The 18,851-nt window shown below is 49.4% G+C and overlaps 1 protein-coding gene across 3 annotated transcripts; it reads right to left on the bottom strand.

The window, feature by feature from the left end:
• Positions 1-516: 516 nt before the first annotated feature.
• On the bottom strand, positions 517-16,859 carry nadsyn1 (NAD synthetase 1). Of its 3 annotated transcripts, none has more exons than XM_029846555.1 (21): positions 16,664-16,859; positions 15,713-15,773; positions 15,470-15,586; positions 15,327-15,380; positions 15,153-15,242; positions 13,109-13,160; positions 12,946-13,034; positions 12,702-12,819; positions 8,515-8,646; positions 7,808-7,879; positions 5,823-5,947; positions 5,587-5,635; positions 5,405-5,507; positions 5,140-5,308; positions 1,866-2,001; positions 1,665-1,771; positions 1,435-1,566; positions 1,283-1,352; positions 1,022-1,150; positions 724-900; positions 517-619 (listed from the first exon to the last, which is right to left on the bottom strand). In XM_029846555.1, the coding sequence occupies exons 1-21, from the start codon at positions 16,746-16,748 to the stop codon at positions 593-595; spliced, it is 2,094 nt and encodes a 697-aa protein (XP_029702415.1). In that variant the 5' UTR covers positions 16,749-16,859; the 3' UTR covers positions 517-592. The 3 variants fall into 3 exon arrangements, 2 of the variants coding, with proteins under 2 accessions (XP_029702415.1, XP_029702414.1); XM_029846554.1 differs by having other exon boundaries at positions 517-628; XR_003890575.1 differs by lacking the exon at positions 517-619 and having other exon boundaries at positions 879-900; positions 1,022-1,146.
• Between the last annotated feature and the right edge of the window lie 1,992 nt (positions 16,860-18,851).

Genomic DNA, 18,851 nt, shown 5'->3' on the forward strand with positions numbered 1-18,851 from the left:
ATGTTTGTTCCATAAATTCCACTTGAGTTACTTGGAAGCCACATTTTTACTCCTGTTTTAAAGACGAGGAGGAAGTTCAGCGTTTGAGCTTTTAGAGCGACTGACAGCAGGAATTCAGGTTCAGCTGTTCACCTGTACCAGTGAGCCAAGGCCCCGCACCGTCTGTGATTACAGGCAACAGCACGTGTGTTTGTGGGACGTCAAAGGTGCGAGCTAGAAGCCTGTCCTGGCTGGTTGGGACTGAACCAGGACACACCTGGTCACACCTGGTCAACGCCCATCCAAGCACAGCAGTGGCTTCAGGTCCAGGTGGCCTAACCCTCTGTGCCAGTCCTGGAGGACAGTCCTGGAGGACAGCCCTGGACATTCATGTCCTCTCCTGTAGGGTCGGTGCGTTCATCCGGCCCGGAGGAGCACCACAAGCTCTTGACTGGCCCCAGGTGGGGCTGGGCAGGTAAAGACCTTTCTAAAGGGATCTATACAGGTAACAGAACAAAGTTTCCATAGAGACCAACATTTTAACGCACAGGAACGTTTATTTGACAGCAAAGGTTCCAACGTCGAGAAGAACTTGGACAACCATCTGCAGCTGTTACTGATTCTGGACTTTGGTTTCCAACTGAGAGACCTCGGAGGGAAAAAAGACAAGCGTCAAATAAGGTGAGTGATGGCTCCAACAGCTCCTGCTGGAGCTACCTTCCTCCACCTCAGAGCCACACCCACCTGGCTGTCGATGCATCTGAACTGCCAGCCCCAGCGGGTGTCGTAGAGGAAGGGTCGAAGGTCAAAGCGGTTGTCATCGGGACTGTAGCTCTCGGCGTGGTAGGCCGGTGTCAATGTTGTCATCTTGTGACGGTTGACTGAATACATCCAGAAGAAGTGTTTCACCTTCTGGGCCACCTGTGCAGCAAGCCCAGCGTGGTCATTACTGGGTTCTCCTGGGTTCTCCTAAAACCTGGCGACTCCAGCTTGGCTAATAACATATAGAAGAGCCACAGCGGCGGAGGAGCAGGACACTGACCTCCACAGGTGACAGCAGATCCTTCCACAGGTGAATGAGTTTACAGAACATACTGAAGGGGCCACACATGGAGATCTTCCTGAGCCGTCCAATCACAGACAGCTCCGAGTAGGTCATCTTCATGTCTGCCTGACAAAAGAAGACTTCTGTCAATACAGGGGGGAGGATCCTGAGGACACGGGGACGAGCGGAGCGTCTGAGCCACCCACACGGGCAGCACAGCTACCGCGGACGCCAGAGAAGGTCAAAGGTCTCTGTTACCTCGTCTGTTTGGGACACTTGTCCATCTTTGAGTGGCTCCAGTTCGGCGGTGGGTGGCGCCGTCAGGATGCTGCAGGAGACGACCCTGATGTGACTGGAGAGCTTCAGGACGCGTCATTGAGCGTCCTGACTGCCACCAGCAGGAAACTCACCCTCTCAGGCTGCTCAGCTGGAAGGTCTCGACGCAGTAAAACAGGAAGTTCTTCAGATCCGCCTTGCTGATGCCTCCGATGGGGTTGATGTCAGCACTCGAACAGTCGTACTTTGTGAAATATCCTGTCAGACTGAGCAGAACGTCGTCTACTGTCAGAGGCTGTGCAGGGTTCCCAACTAGCAGCACGTTCTTCTGCTTGAGGGAGCACGGCGGACTCAGCAGCGATACCTCTCATCCACGTTAGCGGAGCCCAGCACCAGCAGGCCACCTGGCCGCCCCCGGGACCACAGACTCAGCTGGGCAAACAGGTAGGCCAGCACCATCCTGACCCTGGCCTGGGGAGACAGGGGGACAGGGACGTGTGTGGAGACAGCGCGGCGTCAGCGGGACCAACCACCAGAGCGACGGAGGCAGAGCCTGAGCGCTGACCTGCACGTTCTGCAGAGCCAGGTTCTCCCTCCGGCTCCCCCCGTTCACCCCAAACTGGGGCCACTTCCCAGTGACGGCCGAGAAGATTCCCAGGATGCTCCTGACGGCCAGGTCGATGTTGATGGTCATGTGTGTGCTGAAAACCAGGAAGCACACGCATCAAACACGCATCAAACACACAGTAAACAAGCAGCAAACACGCAGCAAACACGCATCATACACGCATCATACACGCATCAAACACGCATCATACACGCATCAAACACGCAGCAAACACGCATCATACACGCAGCAAACACGCAGCAAACAAGCAGCAAACACGCATCATACACGCATCAAACACGCATCATACACGCATCAAACACGCATCAAACACGCAGCAAACACGCAGCAAGCAAGCAGCAAACACGCAGCAAACACGCATCAAACAAGCAGCAAACACGCAGCAAACACGCATCATACACGCATCAAACACGCAGCAAACACGCATCAAACACGCAGCAAACACGCATCATACACGCATCATACACGCATCAAACAAGCAGCAAACACGCATCATACACGCATCAAACACGCATCAAACACGCATCAAACACGCATCAAACACGCAGCAAACACGCATCATACACGCAGCAAACACGCATCAAACACGCATCAAACACGCAGCAAACACGCAGCAAACACGCATCAAACACGCAGCAAACACAAGTCTTTAATGATTAAACAAACACAATAGAATAACGCAACAGTGCTACTACTACTGCTGCTGCTGCTGTCCCCTGTGTCCTCCTGCTGTCTCCTGCGTACTCCTGCTGTCCCCTGTGTACTCCTGCTGTCCCCTGCTGTCCTCCTGCTGTCCCTCTAGTGTCCTCCTGCTGTCCTCCTGCGTACTCCTGCTGTCCCCTGCGTACTCCTGCTGTCTCCTGTGTACTCCTGCTGTCCCCTGCGTACTCCTGCTGTCCCCTGCGTACTCCTGCTGTCCTCCTGTGTACTCCTGCTGTCTCCTGCGTACTCCTGCTGTCTCCTGTGTACTCCTGCTGTCCCCTGTGTACTCCTGCTGTCCCCTGCGTACTCCTGCTGTCTCCTGCGTACTCCTGCTGTCTCCTGTGTACTCCTACTGTCTCCTGCTGTCCCGTGTACTCCTGCTGTCCCCTGCGTACTCCTGCTGTCTCCTGTGTCCTCCTGCTGTGCCCTGCGTACTCCTGCTGTCTCCTGCGTACTCCTGCTGTCTCCTGTGTACTCCTGCTGTCTCCTGCTGTCCCCTGTGTACTCCTGCTGTCTCCTGCGTACTCCTGCTGTCTCCTGCTGTCCCCTGTGTACTCCTGCTGTCTCCTGCTGTCTCCTGCTGTCCCCTGTGTACTCCTGCTGTCCCCTGCGTACTCCTGCTGTCCCCTGCGTACTCCTGCTGTCTCCTGTGTCCTCCTGCTGTCTCCTGTGTACTCCTGCTGTCCCCTGTGTACTCCTGCTGTCTCCTGCGTACTCCTGCTGTCCCCTGTGTACTCTTGCTGTCCCCTGTGTACTCCTGCTGTCCCCTGCGTACTCCTGCTGTCCCCTGCGTACTCCTGCTGTCCCCTGTGTACTCCTGCTGTCCCCTGCGTACTCCTGCTGTCTCCTGTGTACTCCTGCTGTCTCCTGCGTACTCCTGCTGTCTCCTGTGTACTCCTGCTGTCCCCTGTGTACTCCTGCTGTCCCCTGCTGTCTCCTGCTGTCTCCTGCTTACTCCTGCTGTCTCCTGTGTACTCCTGCTGTCCCCTGTGTACTCCTGCTGTCCCCTGCGTACTCCTGCTGTCTCCTGTGTCCTCCTGCTGTCCCCTGCGTACTCCTGCTGTCTCCTGCGTCCTCCTGCTGTCTCCTGCGTACTCCTGCTGTCTCCTGTGTACTCCTGCTGTCTCCTGCTGTCCCCTGTGTACTCCTGCTGTCTCCTGCGTACTCCTGCTGTCTCCTGCTGTCCCCTGTGTACTCCTGCTGTCTCCTGCTGTCCCCTGTGTACTCCTGCTGTCCCCTGTGTACTCTTGCTGTCCCCTGCGTACTCCTGCTGTCCCCTGCGTACTCCTGCTGTCTCCTGTGTCCTCCTGCTGTCTCCTGCGTACTCCTGCTGTCCCCTGCGTACTCTTGCTGTCCCCTGCGTACTCCTGCTGTCCTCCTGCTGTCTCCTGTGTCCCCCGACTGTCTCCTGTGTCCTCCTGCTGTCTCCTGCGTACTCCTGCTGTCCCCTGTGTACTCTTGCTGTCCCCTGCGTACTCCTGCTGTCTCCTGTGTCCTCCTGCTGTCTCCTGTGTCCCCCGACTGTCTCCTGTGTACTCCTGCTGTCTCCTGTGTCCTCCTGCTGTCTCCTGTGTCCCCCGACTGTCTCCTGTGTACTCCTGCTGTCTCCTGCGTACTCCTACGGTCTCCTGTGTACTCCTGCTGTCTCCTGTGTACTCCTGCTGTCCCCTGTGTACTCTTGCTGTCCCCTGCGTACTCCTGCTGTCTCCTGTGTCCTCCTGCTGTCTCCTGTGTCCCCCGACTGTCTCCTGTGTACTCCTGCTGTCTCCTGCGTACTCCTACGGTCTCCTGTGTCCTCCTGCTGTCTCCTGTGTACTCCTGCTGTCTCCTGCGTACTCCTGCTGTCCCCTGTGTACTCTTGCTGTCCCCTGTGTACTCCTGCTGTCCCCTGTGTACTCCTGCTGTCCCCTGTGTACTCCTGCTGTCCCCTGTGTACTCTTGCTGTCCCCTGTGTACTCCTGCTGTCCCCTGTGTACTCCTGCTGTCCCCTGTGTACTCTTGCTGTCCCCTGTGTACTCCTGCTGTCCCCTGTGTACTCCTGCTGTCTCCTGCGTACTCCTGCTGTCCCCTGTGTACTCTTGCTGTCCCCTGTGTACTCCTGCTGTCCCCTGTGTACTCTTGCTGTCCCCTGTGTACTCCTGCTGTCCCCTGTGTACTCCTGCTGTCTCCTGTGTCCCCGACTGTCTCCTGTGTACTCCTGCTGTCTCCTGTGTACTCCTGCTGTCTCCTGTGTCCCCGACTGTCTCCTGTGTACTCCTGCTGTCCTCCTGTGTCCTCTCTGCTGTCTCCTGTGTACTCATACGGTCTCCTGTGTACTCCTGCTGTCTCCTGTGTCCTCCTGCTGTCTCCTGTGTCCCCCGACTGTCTCCTGTGTACTCCTGCTGTCTCCTGCGTACTCCTACTGTCTCCTGTGTACTCCTGCTGTCTCCTGCGTACTCCTGCTGTCTCCTGTGTACTCCTGCTGTCTCCTGTGTCCCCCGACTGTCTCCTGTGTACCCCTACTACCCACCTCCCGATCTCTCCGGCCAGGTCTTTGGCCCTGGTCCGCGTGTCCTCGGTGGAGTTTTCGCTGCCCATATAGCAGGTGGTGAAGATGCGGCTGCACAGCTCCCTGGGCTGAGTGGGGCGATAGGTGCTGTCTCCAACCACTCTGCGGACATCGTCCAGAACCTGAGTGTCTGGAAAATGGACAAAGACGTCATGGACACTTGTCAGGATCAGACTGGGGACAAACCTTCACTTTGAAGCTCATATTTGGTTCACTCAACACTCACTGCCGTCCTCCACCGCCCGGCACAGCAGGACGCAGAGGGAGTGCACGATGCAGGCGCTGGAGGCGCTGTCCACCCCCCCACTCAGGGGCAGCAGGAAACCAGCCTGGACACAATCAGTCGCCCCAGCAAACGTCACCACTGTAACCCGGAGCTTTTCTAGGAGCCAATATTGCACAGGATACCTGTCCACTCCTCCTCAGGTAGTCCCACAGCCAGCAGGCCGGTCCTAGACTGAAGGACAGTTAGTCTCAGCAGCTTGGTACACTGTTCAAAAGAGGTTCGTTCTGAACTGGGTTTGTGTGCACGTTCCGTGGAGAAGATGTGCTGCCATCATCCCTTTACTCACCTCCGTGGGCGCTTCTTGACCTGTTTGATCTTGAAAGCATTAGGGAATAAAGTGAAATTCAAAGGGACACACCTGATCTCTTCCTCAGGTGTGTGGAAGCACCATTCTACTGGCTGGTGAACAGGCAGGTGGACGTCATCTACATCAGACAAACTGAAGTTGACTCTGACCCTGTAGCAAGGTTTGGGATCACTTTCCTGGAAAACAGGAAGATCGGAAGATCACCACTGAATTATTCCTGTAGCAACGGGCTAAAGCGTCTCCACTAGATCAAAGCAAACATGTGCAGAGTCTTTTGGGGGGAGCAGGAAGCTTCAGGCCGGGATGGACGAAGGCTCCCATGCTAACCTCCACAACACCTGCAGAATGTCTCCGTCTGCCTTTTGTCTTTCTGCTCTAATGATGGACATTTTTATACTTTGAATAATGATGATTCATCCGCACCTATCAGGTTAGCAAGCTAATAAAAATCCAAATTAGCCCTGCTATTAGCTCACATAGGACCCTGTGATGAAGTGGGGCCTCATCCAGGGGGGTCCTGCCTTCACCCATTGGGGACCCTCCCACTGACCGTCCGACTGACCCTCCCAGTGACCGTCCCACTCACCCACCCACTGACCGTCCCACTGACCCTCCCACTGACCGTCCCAATGACCCTCCCAGTGACCCACCCACCCACCCACTGACCCTCCCACTGACCCTCCCACTGGCCCTCCCACTCTATGACAGGACACTCTATGACAGGACACTCTATGACAGGACACTCTAGGACAGGACACTGACAGGACTCTATGACAGGACTCTATGACAGGACACTGACAGGACGCTCTATGACAGGACGCTCTATGACAGGACACTGACAGGACTCTATGACAGGACTCTATGACAGGACACTGACAGGACGCTCTATGACAGGACGCTCTATGACAGGACACTGACAGGACTCTATGACAGGACTCTATGACAGGACTCTATGACAGGACACTGACAGGATGCTCTATGACAGGACGCTCTATGACAGGACGCTCTATGACAGGACTTTATGACAGGACTCTATGACAGGACTCTATGACAGGACTTTATGACAGGACGCTCTATGACAGGACGCTCTATGACAGGACACTGACAGGACTCTATGACAGGACGCTCTATGACAGGACGCTCTATGACAGGACACTGACAGGACGCTCTATGACAGGACACTGACAGGACGCTCTATGACAGGACACTGACAGGACGCTCTATGACAGGACGCTCTATGACAGGACGCTCTATGACAGGACGCTCTATGACAGGACACTGACAGGACTCTAGGACAGGACACTGACAGGACGCTCTAGGACAGGACTCTAGGACAGGACACTGACAGGACACTGACAGGACGCTCTATGACAGGACTCTAGGACAGGACTCTAGGACAGGACACTGACAGGACGGTCTATGACAGGACACTGACAGGACCCTCTATGACAGGACTCTAGGACAGGACACTGACAGGACTCTAGGACAGGACACTGACAGGACGCTCTAGGACAGGACACTGACAGGATGCTCTATGACAGGACTCTAGGACAGGACACTGACAGGACGCTCTAGGACAGGACACTGACAGGACGCTCTAGGACAGGACACTGACAGGACGCTCTATGACAGGACTCTAGGACAGGACACTGACAGGACGCTCTAGGACAGGACACTGACAGGACGCTCTATGACAGGACACTGACAGGACTCTAGGACAGGACACTGACAGGACCCTCTATGACAGGACTCTAGGACAGGACGCTCTAGGACAGGACCCTCTATGACAGGACTCTAGGACAGGACACTGACAGGACGCTCTATGACAGGACACTGACAGGACTCTAGGACAGGACACTGACAGGACGGTCTATGACAGGACACTGACAGGACCCTCTATGACAGGACTCTAGGACAGGACACTGACAGGACGCTCTAGGACAGGACTCTAGGACAGGACACTGACAGGACGCTCTAGGACAGGACCCTCTATGACAGGACTCTAGGACAGGACACTGACAGGACATGGTGCTCACCAAGTGTGGATGGTTTTCTCTTCCCCTGTAGCTGCGAACATCCTCCAGATCAAGTGTAGCTGAAATCACTTCCTACAAACACATTTTTCTGAGGTTCAAGAAAAGCATTGAAAATAGCAATAATAATAATAATAACAATAATAATAATAATAATATAAAAGGAAATAATAACATGCAACATCCCCCTACCCCCTCCAAAAAGAGCATAAGCTACATAAAGTAAGACAACTGTGCCGTCTGTCTGCCTGTCTGTCTGTCTGTCTGTCTGTCTGTCTGTCTGTCTGTCTGTCTGTCTGTCTGTCTGTCTGTCTGCCTGTCTCCCTGCCTGTCTGCCTGCCTGCCTGCCTGTCTCCCTCCCTATCTGTCTCCCTGCCTGTCTCCCTCCCTGCCTGTCTGCCTGCCTGCCTGCCTGTCTCCCTCCCTATCTGTCTGTCTGCCTGCCTGCCTGCCTGTCTGTCTGCCTGCCTGCCTGCCTGTCTCCCTCCCTATCTGTCTGTCTGCCTGCCTGCCTGCCTGTCTCCCTGCCTGTCTGTCTGCCTGCCTGCCTGCCTGCGTTGGTCTGAGCCCTGACCTGTCCTACAGCCTCTGGGGGAGGAGTTACAGGTGTGCTGCGCTGTGATGGACGTGAACATGAAACCCTCCCTGGCCTCGGGCACCAGCCCGGCTGGAGGCGGCTCTGGGCAGATCTGCCTGTTGACCATACGTACCACATCGTTGACAGAAAACTGCACCCCCTGAGCAACAATGTCTCCATTGATGGCCACCATGGCACAGCCGTCGTAGTAAACACGGTCGCCATCACAGCCCTTCTGGTTGGCGTAGAGGTAGATCCCTCCGCCCTGTCACACCCACACAACACAATCAACACGCAAAATAATGTCGACTCCCAGCACAGCAGGTCTCCCAACCCAGAGCTCAGTCAGCCACCTGCGTCTTCATCTGAGTCAAGTCAGTATAATGCCTGTATAATATTGATATTATACAGGCATTATATGAGAATTTTGGTTATATTAATCTGGTACTACCGTATTGGCCCGAATATAAGACGGTGTTTTTTGCGTTGAAAGAAGACTGAAAAAGTGGGGGTCGTCTTACATTCGCGGTCTAGACATTATACCCATTCACAACGCTAGATGGCGCAAGATATATTTAAAGCGAATGCTGAACTAAACGTCCCAGGCCAAAGCGAACCCCTGTCACGAAGAAGAAAAGTAAAAAATAGCGGTAAGAAAGAAAAGAGAAGAAAATAAGAGAAGAGATAACAGAAAATAGAGAAATGTAGCGACAATCTGGAGAAAAGTGGGTCGAAGATATAATCATTTGTTTCAGATGTACTGTAATTATTTTCTGTATAAAAATTAAATTTGGTGTTCAAAAAGTCTTTTTTCAAACTTGAGTCTTGAAAAAGAGGGGGTCGTCTTATAATCAGGGTCGTCTTATATTCGGGCCAATACGGTATACTGGTATTAGGATGCAATTACTCTGGTATTAATCTAGTATTACTCTGTTATTATTCTGTTATTATTCTGGTATTACTCTGGTATTACACAGGTATTACACAGGTATTACACTGGTATTACGCTGGTTTTATACTGGTATCACTCTGGTATTACACTGGTATTACACTGGTATTACACTGATATTACACTGATATTACACTGATATTACACTGATATTACACTGATATTACTCTGGTATTATGCTGGTATTATGCTGGTATTATACTGGTATCACTCTGGTATTACACCGGTATTACACCGGTATTATTCTGTTATTACTCTGTTATTACTCTGGTATTACACTGGTATTACACTGGTATTGTTCTGGTATCACACTGGTATTATACTGGTATTATACTGGTATTAACCTGGTATTAACCTGGTATTAACCTGGTATTAACCTGGTATTACACTGGTATTACTCTGGTATTACACTGGTATTAGACTGGTATTAGACTGGTATTACTCTGGTATTACTCTGGTATCACTCTGGTATCACACTGGTATTACACTGGTTTTATATTGGTATTACCCTGGTATTATACTGGTATTAATCTGGTATTAACCTGGTATTATACTGGTATTATACTGGTATTACATTGGTATTACACTGGTATTACTCTGGTATTACACTGGAATTACAGTTGTATTACTCTGGTATTACTCTGGTATTACAGTTGTATTACTCTGGTATTACACCGGTATTACACCGGTATTACACCGGTATTACTCTGGTATTACTCTGGTACTACTCTGGTATTACTCTGGTATCACACTGGTATAATACTGGTATTACCCTGGTATTACCCTGGTATTATACTGGTATTATACTGGTATTAACCAGGTATTACACAGGTATTACACAGGTATTACTCTGGTATTACTCTGGTATCACTCTGGTATTATACTGGTATTATACTGGCATCACTCTGGTATCACTCTGGTATTACACTGGTATCACTCTGGTATCACTCTGGTATTACACCGGTATTACACCGGTATTACACGTTATTACACCGTTATTACACCGTTATTACTCTGGTATTACTCTGGTATTATTCTGGTATTATACTGGTATTACCCTGCTATTATACTGGTATTATACTGGTATTAATCTGGTATTACACTGGTATTACTCTGGTATCACTCTGGTATCACACTGGTATTACACTGGTATTACACTGGTATTACACTGGTATTACACTGGCATGACCACAGGTATTACACAGGTATTACACAGGTATTACACTGGTATTACCCTGGTATTAATCTGGTATTACACTGGTATTACACTGGTATTACACTGGTATTACACTGGTATTACAGTTGTATTACTCTGGTATTAACACTGGTATTACAGTTGTATTACTCTGGTATCACTCTGGTATTACTCTGGTATTACACCGGTATTACACCATTATTACACTGGTATTACTCTGGTATTACTCTGGTATTACACTAGTATTACTCTGGTATTACTCTGGTATTACACTAGTATTATTCTGGTATTATACTGGTATTACTCTGGTATTATACTGGTATTACTCTGGTATTATTCTGGTATTATACTGGTATTACACAGGTATTACACAGGTTTTATACTGGTATTACCCTGGTATTATACTGGTATTAATCTGGTATTAACCTGGTATTATACTGGTATTACACAGGTATTACACAGGTTTTATACTGGTATTACCCTGGTATTATACTGGTATTAATCTGGTATTAACCTGGTATTATACTGGTATTACACAGGTATTACACAGGTTTTATACTGGTATTACCCTGGTATTATACTGGTATTAATCTGGTATTAACCTGGTATTATACTAGTATTACTCTGGTATTATACTAGTATTACTCTGGTATTATACTGGTATTACTCTGGTGTTATACTGGTATTACACAGGTATTACTCTGGTATCACTCTGGTATCACACTGGTATTACACTGGTATTATACTGGTATTACTCTGGTATTACACCGGTATTACACGTTATTACACCGTTATTACACCATTATTACTCTGGTATTATTCTGGTATTATACTGGTATTAACCTGCTATTATACTGGTATTAATCTGGTATTACACTGGTATTACACAGGTATTACCCTGGTATTATACTGGTATTAATCTGGTATTAACCTGGTATTATACTGGTATTACACTGGTATTACAGTTGTATTACACTGGTATTACACCATTATTACACTGGTATTACTCTGGTATTACACTGGTATTAACCTGGTATTACACTGGCATTACACTGGTATTACAGTTGTATTACTCTGGTATCACTCTGGTATTACACCGGTATTACACCATTATTACACTGGTATTACTCTGGTATTACTCTGGTATTATTCTGGTATTATACTGGTATTACTCTGGTATTATACTGGTATTACTCTGGTATTATTCTGGTATTATACTGGTATTACACAGGTATTACACAGGTTTTATACTGGTATTACCGTGGTATTACCGTGGTATTATACTGGTATTAATCTGGTATTAACCTGGTATTATACTGGTATTACACAGGTATTACACAGGTTTTATACTGGTATCACTCTGGTATTATACTGGTATTACACTGGTATTACACAGGTTTTATACTGGTATTAACCTGGTATTATACTAGTATTACTCTGGTATTATACTAGTATTACTCTGGTATTATACTGGTATTACTCTGGTGTTATACTGGTGTTATACTGGTATTATACTGGTATTATACTGGTATTACTCTGGTATTATTCTGGTATTATACTGGTATTATACTGGTATTATACTGGTATTACCCTGGTATTATACTGGTATTAATTTGGTATTAACCTGGTATTATACTGGTGTTATACTGGTATTACACCGGTATTACTCTGGTATTACACTGGTATTACACTGGTATCACGCTGGTATTATGCTGGTATTATACTGGTATTACACTGGTATTACACAGGTTTTATACTGGTATTAACCTGGTATTATACTAGTATTACTCTGGTATTATACTGGTATTACTCTGGTATTACTCTGGTATTACACTGGTATTACACTGGTATTACTCTAGTATTACTCTGATACTATACTGGTATTACTCTGGTATTACACTGGTATTACTCTGGTATTACTCTGGTATTACTCTGGTGTTATACTGGTATTACACTGGTATTATACTGGTATTACACTGGTATTACACTGGTATTACTCTGGTATTACTCTGGTATTACTCTGGTATTACTCTGGTGTTATACTGGTGTTATACTGGTATTACACTGGTATTACACTGGTATTACTCTGGTATTACTCTGGTAATTATAGTTGCATTCTGAGGACCAAAATCCGCTCCTGATTCATTAGTTAGGTCACAAATACTTGAACAGGTACCTTGCTGGTTGCCGACCTGATCAGGTTGACTCGAGATTCGGCTTTGCGGAGCTCGTGGTGGCTGGCTGAGGAATTGGTGAAGATCTCAACACCGTCCTGGCTCATCTGAATATGGGGGCTTGAATATGGGGCAAAGAGATCAAGTCAGGCTAGTTCCAGGAAAGGCCAGTTCCAGGAGAGGCCAGTTCCAGGAGAGGCCAGTTCCAGGAGAGGCCGAGGATGCCCAAGTGCAGGATGCTTTTACCTTCTTGGGCTCCAGAGTTCTGCACAGATTTCAGTGCCAATGCAGGTGTCTTTGGTGGAGAGAACACAATCCCCAAATGGCACCGTCTCCTACAGAAATCAGAGACAAAAAGGGTTACCCATAGCAACCGATGGTCCCCAGTGGTGAGACGAAATGCCTTTACCTGTCCTGTTGTTTCCTGGATCATCCTAGGAAGGACGTAATCCTCAACCTTCCTAAAGGAACAAAGCAGAAAGAAGAGCCTTCAGGACCGAGTGTTCACATACGTGCTGCAACTACAACAGCTACAAACGCTGCAACTACAACAGCTACAAACGCTGCAACTACATACAAACGCTGCAACTACATACAAACGCTGCAACTACAACAGCTACAAACGCTGCAACTACAACAGCTACAAACGCTGCAACTACAACAGCTGCAAACGCTGCAACAACAACAGCTACAAATGCTGCAACTACAACAGCTACAAACGCTGCAACTACATACAAACGCTGCAACTACAACAGCTACAAATGCTGTAACAACAACAGCTACAAACGCTGAAACTACAACAGCTACAAACGCTGCAACTACAACAGCTACAAACGCTGCAACTACAGCAGCTACAAACGCTGCAACTACAACAGCTACAAACGCTGCAACTACAACAGCTACAATTGCTGCAACTACAACAGCTACAAACGCTGCAACTACAACAGCTACAAACGCTGCAACTACAACAGCTACAAACGCTGCAACTACAACAGCTGCAACTACAACAGCTGCAAACGCTGCAACAACAACAGCTACAAATGCTGCAACTACAACAGCTACAAACGCTGCAACTATAACAGCTACAAACGCTGCAACAACAACAGCTACAAACGCTGCAACAACAACAGCTACAAACGCTGAAACTACAACAGCTACAAACGCTGCAACTACAACAGCTACAAACGCTGCAACAACAACAGCTACAAACGCTGCAACTACAACAGCTACAAACGCTGCAACAACAACAGCTACAAACGCTGAAACTACAACAGCTACAAACGCTGCAACTACAACAGCTACAAACGCTGCAACTACAGCAGCTGCAAACGCTGCAACTACAGCAGCTACAAATGCTGCAACTACAACAGCTACAAACGCTGCAACTACAACAGCTACAAATGCTGCAACTACAACAGCTACAAATGCTGCAACTATAACAGCTGCAAACGCTGCAACTACATACAAACGCTGCAACTACAACAGCTACAAATGCTGCAACTATAACAGCTGCAAACGCTGCAACTATATCAGCTGCAACAACAACAGCTACAAACGCTGCAACTGCAACAGCTGCAACAACAACAGCTACAAACGCTGCAACTACAACAGCTACAAACGCTGCAACTACAACAGCTACAAATGCTGCAACTACAACAGCTACAAATGCTGCAACTACAGCAGCTGCAAATGCTGCAACTACAAAAGCTACAAATGCTGCAACTACAACAGCTTCAAATGCTGCAACTACAACAGCTACAAATGCTGCAACAATAACAGCTGCAAATGCTGCAACTACATACAAACGCTGCAACTACAACAGCTACAAATGCTGCAACTATAACAGCTGCAAACGCTGCAACTATAACAGCTGCAAACGCTGCAACTACAACAGCTACAAACGCTGCAACTACAACAGCTACAAATGCTGCAACTACATACAAACGCTGCAACTACATACTAACGCTGCAACTACAACAGCTACAAACGCTGCAACTACAACAGCTGCAAACGCTGCAACTACAACAGCTACAAACGCTGCAACTACAACAGCTACAAACGCTGCAACTACATACAAACGCTGCAACTACATACAAACGCTGCAACTACATACAAACGCTGCAACTACAACAGCTACAGACGATGAAACTACAACAGCTACAAACGCTGCGAATGAGCAGAGCCAGAGCGCTCATGAGCTGAGGGAGCCTTTTATGAGCTCACATCAAAGACAGCAGTGGGGCTGGTGGACCAGTGGGAACACAACAGGGGCCACCAAAGACCTGCACCACCCTGCAGGCCGGGCCAACAGCCCAACTCTGGTGCGGTCCGCCAGTCGTTTCCATGAGATACGGAACATGGACCAAGGCAGCGAGCAGGGCAACGAGGTGCACGTGAGTGTGTGAATTCAGAACCTATAGCTGAAAATGGGAGGATCTCATCAGGTGCAGCACCTCAGGTGGTTCCATGGGGAGAACCAGCGCAGCTCTCGGTAGTTCCCATTGTTGGCCATCTGCATTTTGGGTCTGATCAGCAGGATCTTTCTACACAAGAGGGGGTTTAAAAGTTGGGCATAAATATCAGCACATCAGGAAAACTGCAGATCCGTTATTCCGGCCCTGCTTTACCTGTTCAGGAACAGGACCCGGCAGTTGTAGCGCACGTTGTGATGCATGACGGGCCTGAACACAACAAGCAGCACAAGGTTGACGACAGCTCAGGAGACGGAGTATGGTCAGAGACGGGACTGGACGGTGGGACTTGCACCTACATTCCTACATCGCAGATGATGTCTTCAGTGACAGGAGACTCCAGGAGCTCCTTCAAGACCTGGAAGCTGTGGAGCAACGTGTCGGACTCGTAGAAGTGGTCTGCACAGCCGTAGCCACTGTGAGAAATGGTGCAAACCCAGAGTCAAAAAGACGTCCAGAGCAACCGACAACCCATCTGTCCAGGTGTGCTCCTGAGTTACTGTCCCCCCACTGGACACACAGCCATGGTCCACCCGTCCCACCTTATCTCCAGCTCTGGCCCCAGTCTGTATTTGGCTCCCCGGGACTTTGCAATCTCAATACCTGCAGGGAGAAACCAGCCAGTAAAGTTAGTCAGGGAGAAGCAGCTCGTCACGTCGACCGATCAAAGACGCCCCCCACAACGGGTTAGCTTCCTGAGCATCTTGGGTCTGGTGGACCCAACAGATCTTTGGGAATTACCACAAATCTATGAAGCAAAGTCCAGTCAGTGAAACGACTTCCTGTTGTTGGAGCCTTTAGATCATGTGGTCAGCAGCGATAACTGCCCCCCCCCACCCCCAGTCACAGCTGGAGACATGCGCGCTCTCCTGAGAACCTTCATGGACCTCCTGTAGAACAGCCTTTGGTTCTACAGGAGCACTTCAGTACACAGGTGTTCTGTTACCTTAGATCAAGCACAGAGCAGGGGGGACTGGTGCACACTGCCAGGCTTGGACGTGTGAACTTCTGGAGTTCACATTTCAGTGTCCATACTTTCCCTCCACCACTGCTTCTGCTGTCACCAGCTGAGGTGAAATGCATTGTGGGATGCCGACACTGTCCACACCAGTCACACCTGTCTAACATGAGGAAATGGGCGGGGCAAGTACACATCCTGGGACTTGGAGTGTACTTGGAAGCACTTGCTTACTTGATAAGACACGCGAGACAGGTACGTTTATTGACACGTGACACGTGTGTTATATACATTTGGTCCCAGAATGCACTGCGCATTCAACAATGGCGACCTCTATAGGTCAAAACTATATCAAAGATTCGAGACTTTCGTAAGTTTTCAGAATTGTGTAGTCGGCAGAAATAACGCGTCACCAAACGCGGACTTTAGCAGATTCGGACAATCACACCGGATCATGTTCGTCGGTTGTGTCTGTGAGCCCAGAGTCGTCGACGGCGCAGGTTTTAATCAACTCGGTCGCAACTGAAACACTCACTCTGCAGGATCCTCCTCAAGTTTCCTTCAAAGTCCAGAGCCCACTGGTTCAGAGAGCAGGTCGCTACAGTCACCTTCCGTCCCATCGTGGGGCTCTAATGGACCCACTGTCGAACTACAGGAGCTCCGCTGAGTGTTAAACTTTAGTCGGGGATTTCACTGTAACAGACGGTGAAGAAGGGGCTGCGTCTGCCCGAGCGGTGATTGGTTGGAATCACTGTCAACAAGACCCAATCAGAGGCGGAGACGGAGGGCAACACTTCCTGGTTGGCTTAAAGTAAACACGCTACAGCCAATCAGAGGCAGAGACGGACGGCAACACTTCCTGGTTGGCCAAAAGTAAACACGCTACAGCCAATCAGAGGAAGAGACGGAGGGGAACACTTCCTGGTTTGGTCAAAGTAAACACGCTACAGCCAATCAGAGGCAGAGACAGAGGGGAACACTTCCTGGTTTGGTCAAAGTAAACACGCTACAGCCAATCAGAGGCAGAGACGGAGGTGAACACTTCCTGGTTGGCTTAAAGTAAACACGCTACAGCCAATCAGAGGAAGAGACGGAGGTGAACACTTCCTGGTTGGTCAAAGTAAACACGCTACAGCCAATCAGAGGAAGAGACGGAGGGGAACACTTCCTGGTTGGCTCAAAGTAAACACGCTACAGCCAATCAGAGGCAGAGACGGAGGGGAACACTTCCTGGTTGGCTCAAAGTAAACACGCTACAGCCAATCAGAGGCAGAGACGGAGGGGAACACTTCCTGGTTTGGTCAAAGTAAACACGCTACAGCCAATCAGAGGCAGAGACGGAGGTGAACACTTCCTGGTTAGTTTAAGTAAACACGCTACAGCCAATCAGAGGCGGAGACGGAGGGGAACACTTCCTGGTTGGCTCAAAGAAACACGCTACAGCCAATCAGAGGCAGAGACGGAGGGGAACACTTCCTGGTTGGCAAAGTAAACACGCTACAGCCAATCAGAGGCAGAGACGGAGGGAACACTTCCTGGTTTGGTCAAAGTAAACACGCTACAGCCAATCAGAGGAAGAGACGGAGGTGAACACTTCCTGGTTGGCTTAAAGTAAACACGCTACAGCCAATCAGAGGCAGAGACGGAGGGAACACTTCCTGGTTGGCTCAAAGTAAACACGCTACAGCCAATCAGAGGCAGAGACGGAGGTGAACACTTCCTGGTTGGTAAGTAAACACGCTACAGCCAATCAGAGGCAGACGGAGGGTGAACACTTCCTGGTTGGTCAAAGTAAACACGCTACAGCCAATCAGAGGAAGAGACGGAGGGGAACACTTCCTGGTTTGGTCAAAGTAAACACGCTACAGCCAATCAGAGGCAGAGACAGAGGGGAACACTTCCTGGTTGGTCAAAGTAAACACGCTACAGCCAATCAGAGGCGAGACGGAGGTGAACACTTCCTGGTTAGCTAAGTAAACACGCTACAGCCAATCAGAGGCGGAGACGGAGGTGAACACTTCCTGGTTGGCTCAAAGTAAACACGCTACAGCCAATCAGAGGCAGAGACGGAGGTGAACACTTCCTGGTTGGCTCAAAGTAAACACCCTACAGCCAATCAGAGGCGGAGCCGGAGGTGAACACTTCCTGGTTGGCTTAAGTAAACACGCTACAGCCAATCAGAGGCAGAGACGGAGGTGAACACTTCCTGGTTTGGTCAAAGTAAACACCCTACAGCCAATCAGAGGCGGAGACAGAACACTTCCTGGTTGGTAAGTAAACACGCTACAGCCAGTCAGAGGAGAGACGGAGGGGAACACTTCCTGGTTGGCTCAAAGTAAACACGCTACAGCCAATCAGAGGCGGAGACGGAGGGGAACACTTCCTGGTTGGTCAAAGTAAACACGCTACAGCCAAAGGCGAGAGCAGAGACGGAGGTGAACACTTCCTGGTTGGCTCAAAGTAAACACGCTACAGCCAATCAGAGGAAAAGACGGAGGGAACACTTCCTGGTTTGGTCAAAGTAAACACGGAGACAGAGGTGAACACTTCCTGGTTGCTCAATTAAACACGCTACAGCAATCAAGGCAGAGACAGAGGGTGAACACTTCCTGGTTGGCTCAAAGTAAACACGCTACAGCCAATCCAGAGGTGGAGACGAGGAGGTGAACACTTCCTGGTTGGCTTACAGTAAACACGCTACAGCCAATCAAGAGGCGAGGGAG

This window comes from Takifugu rubripes, chromosome 13, assembly GCF_901000725.2.
Source record: "Takifugu rubripes chromosome 13, fTakRub1.2, whole genome shotgun sequence".
NCBI lineage: Eukaryota > Metazoa > Chordata > Actinopteri > Tetraodontiformes > Tetraodontidae > Takifugu > Takifugu rubripes.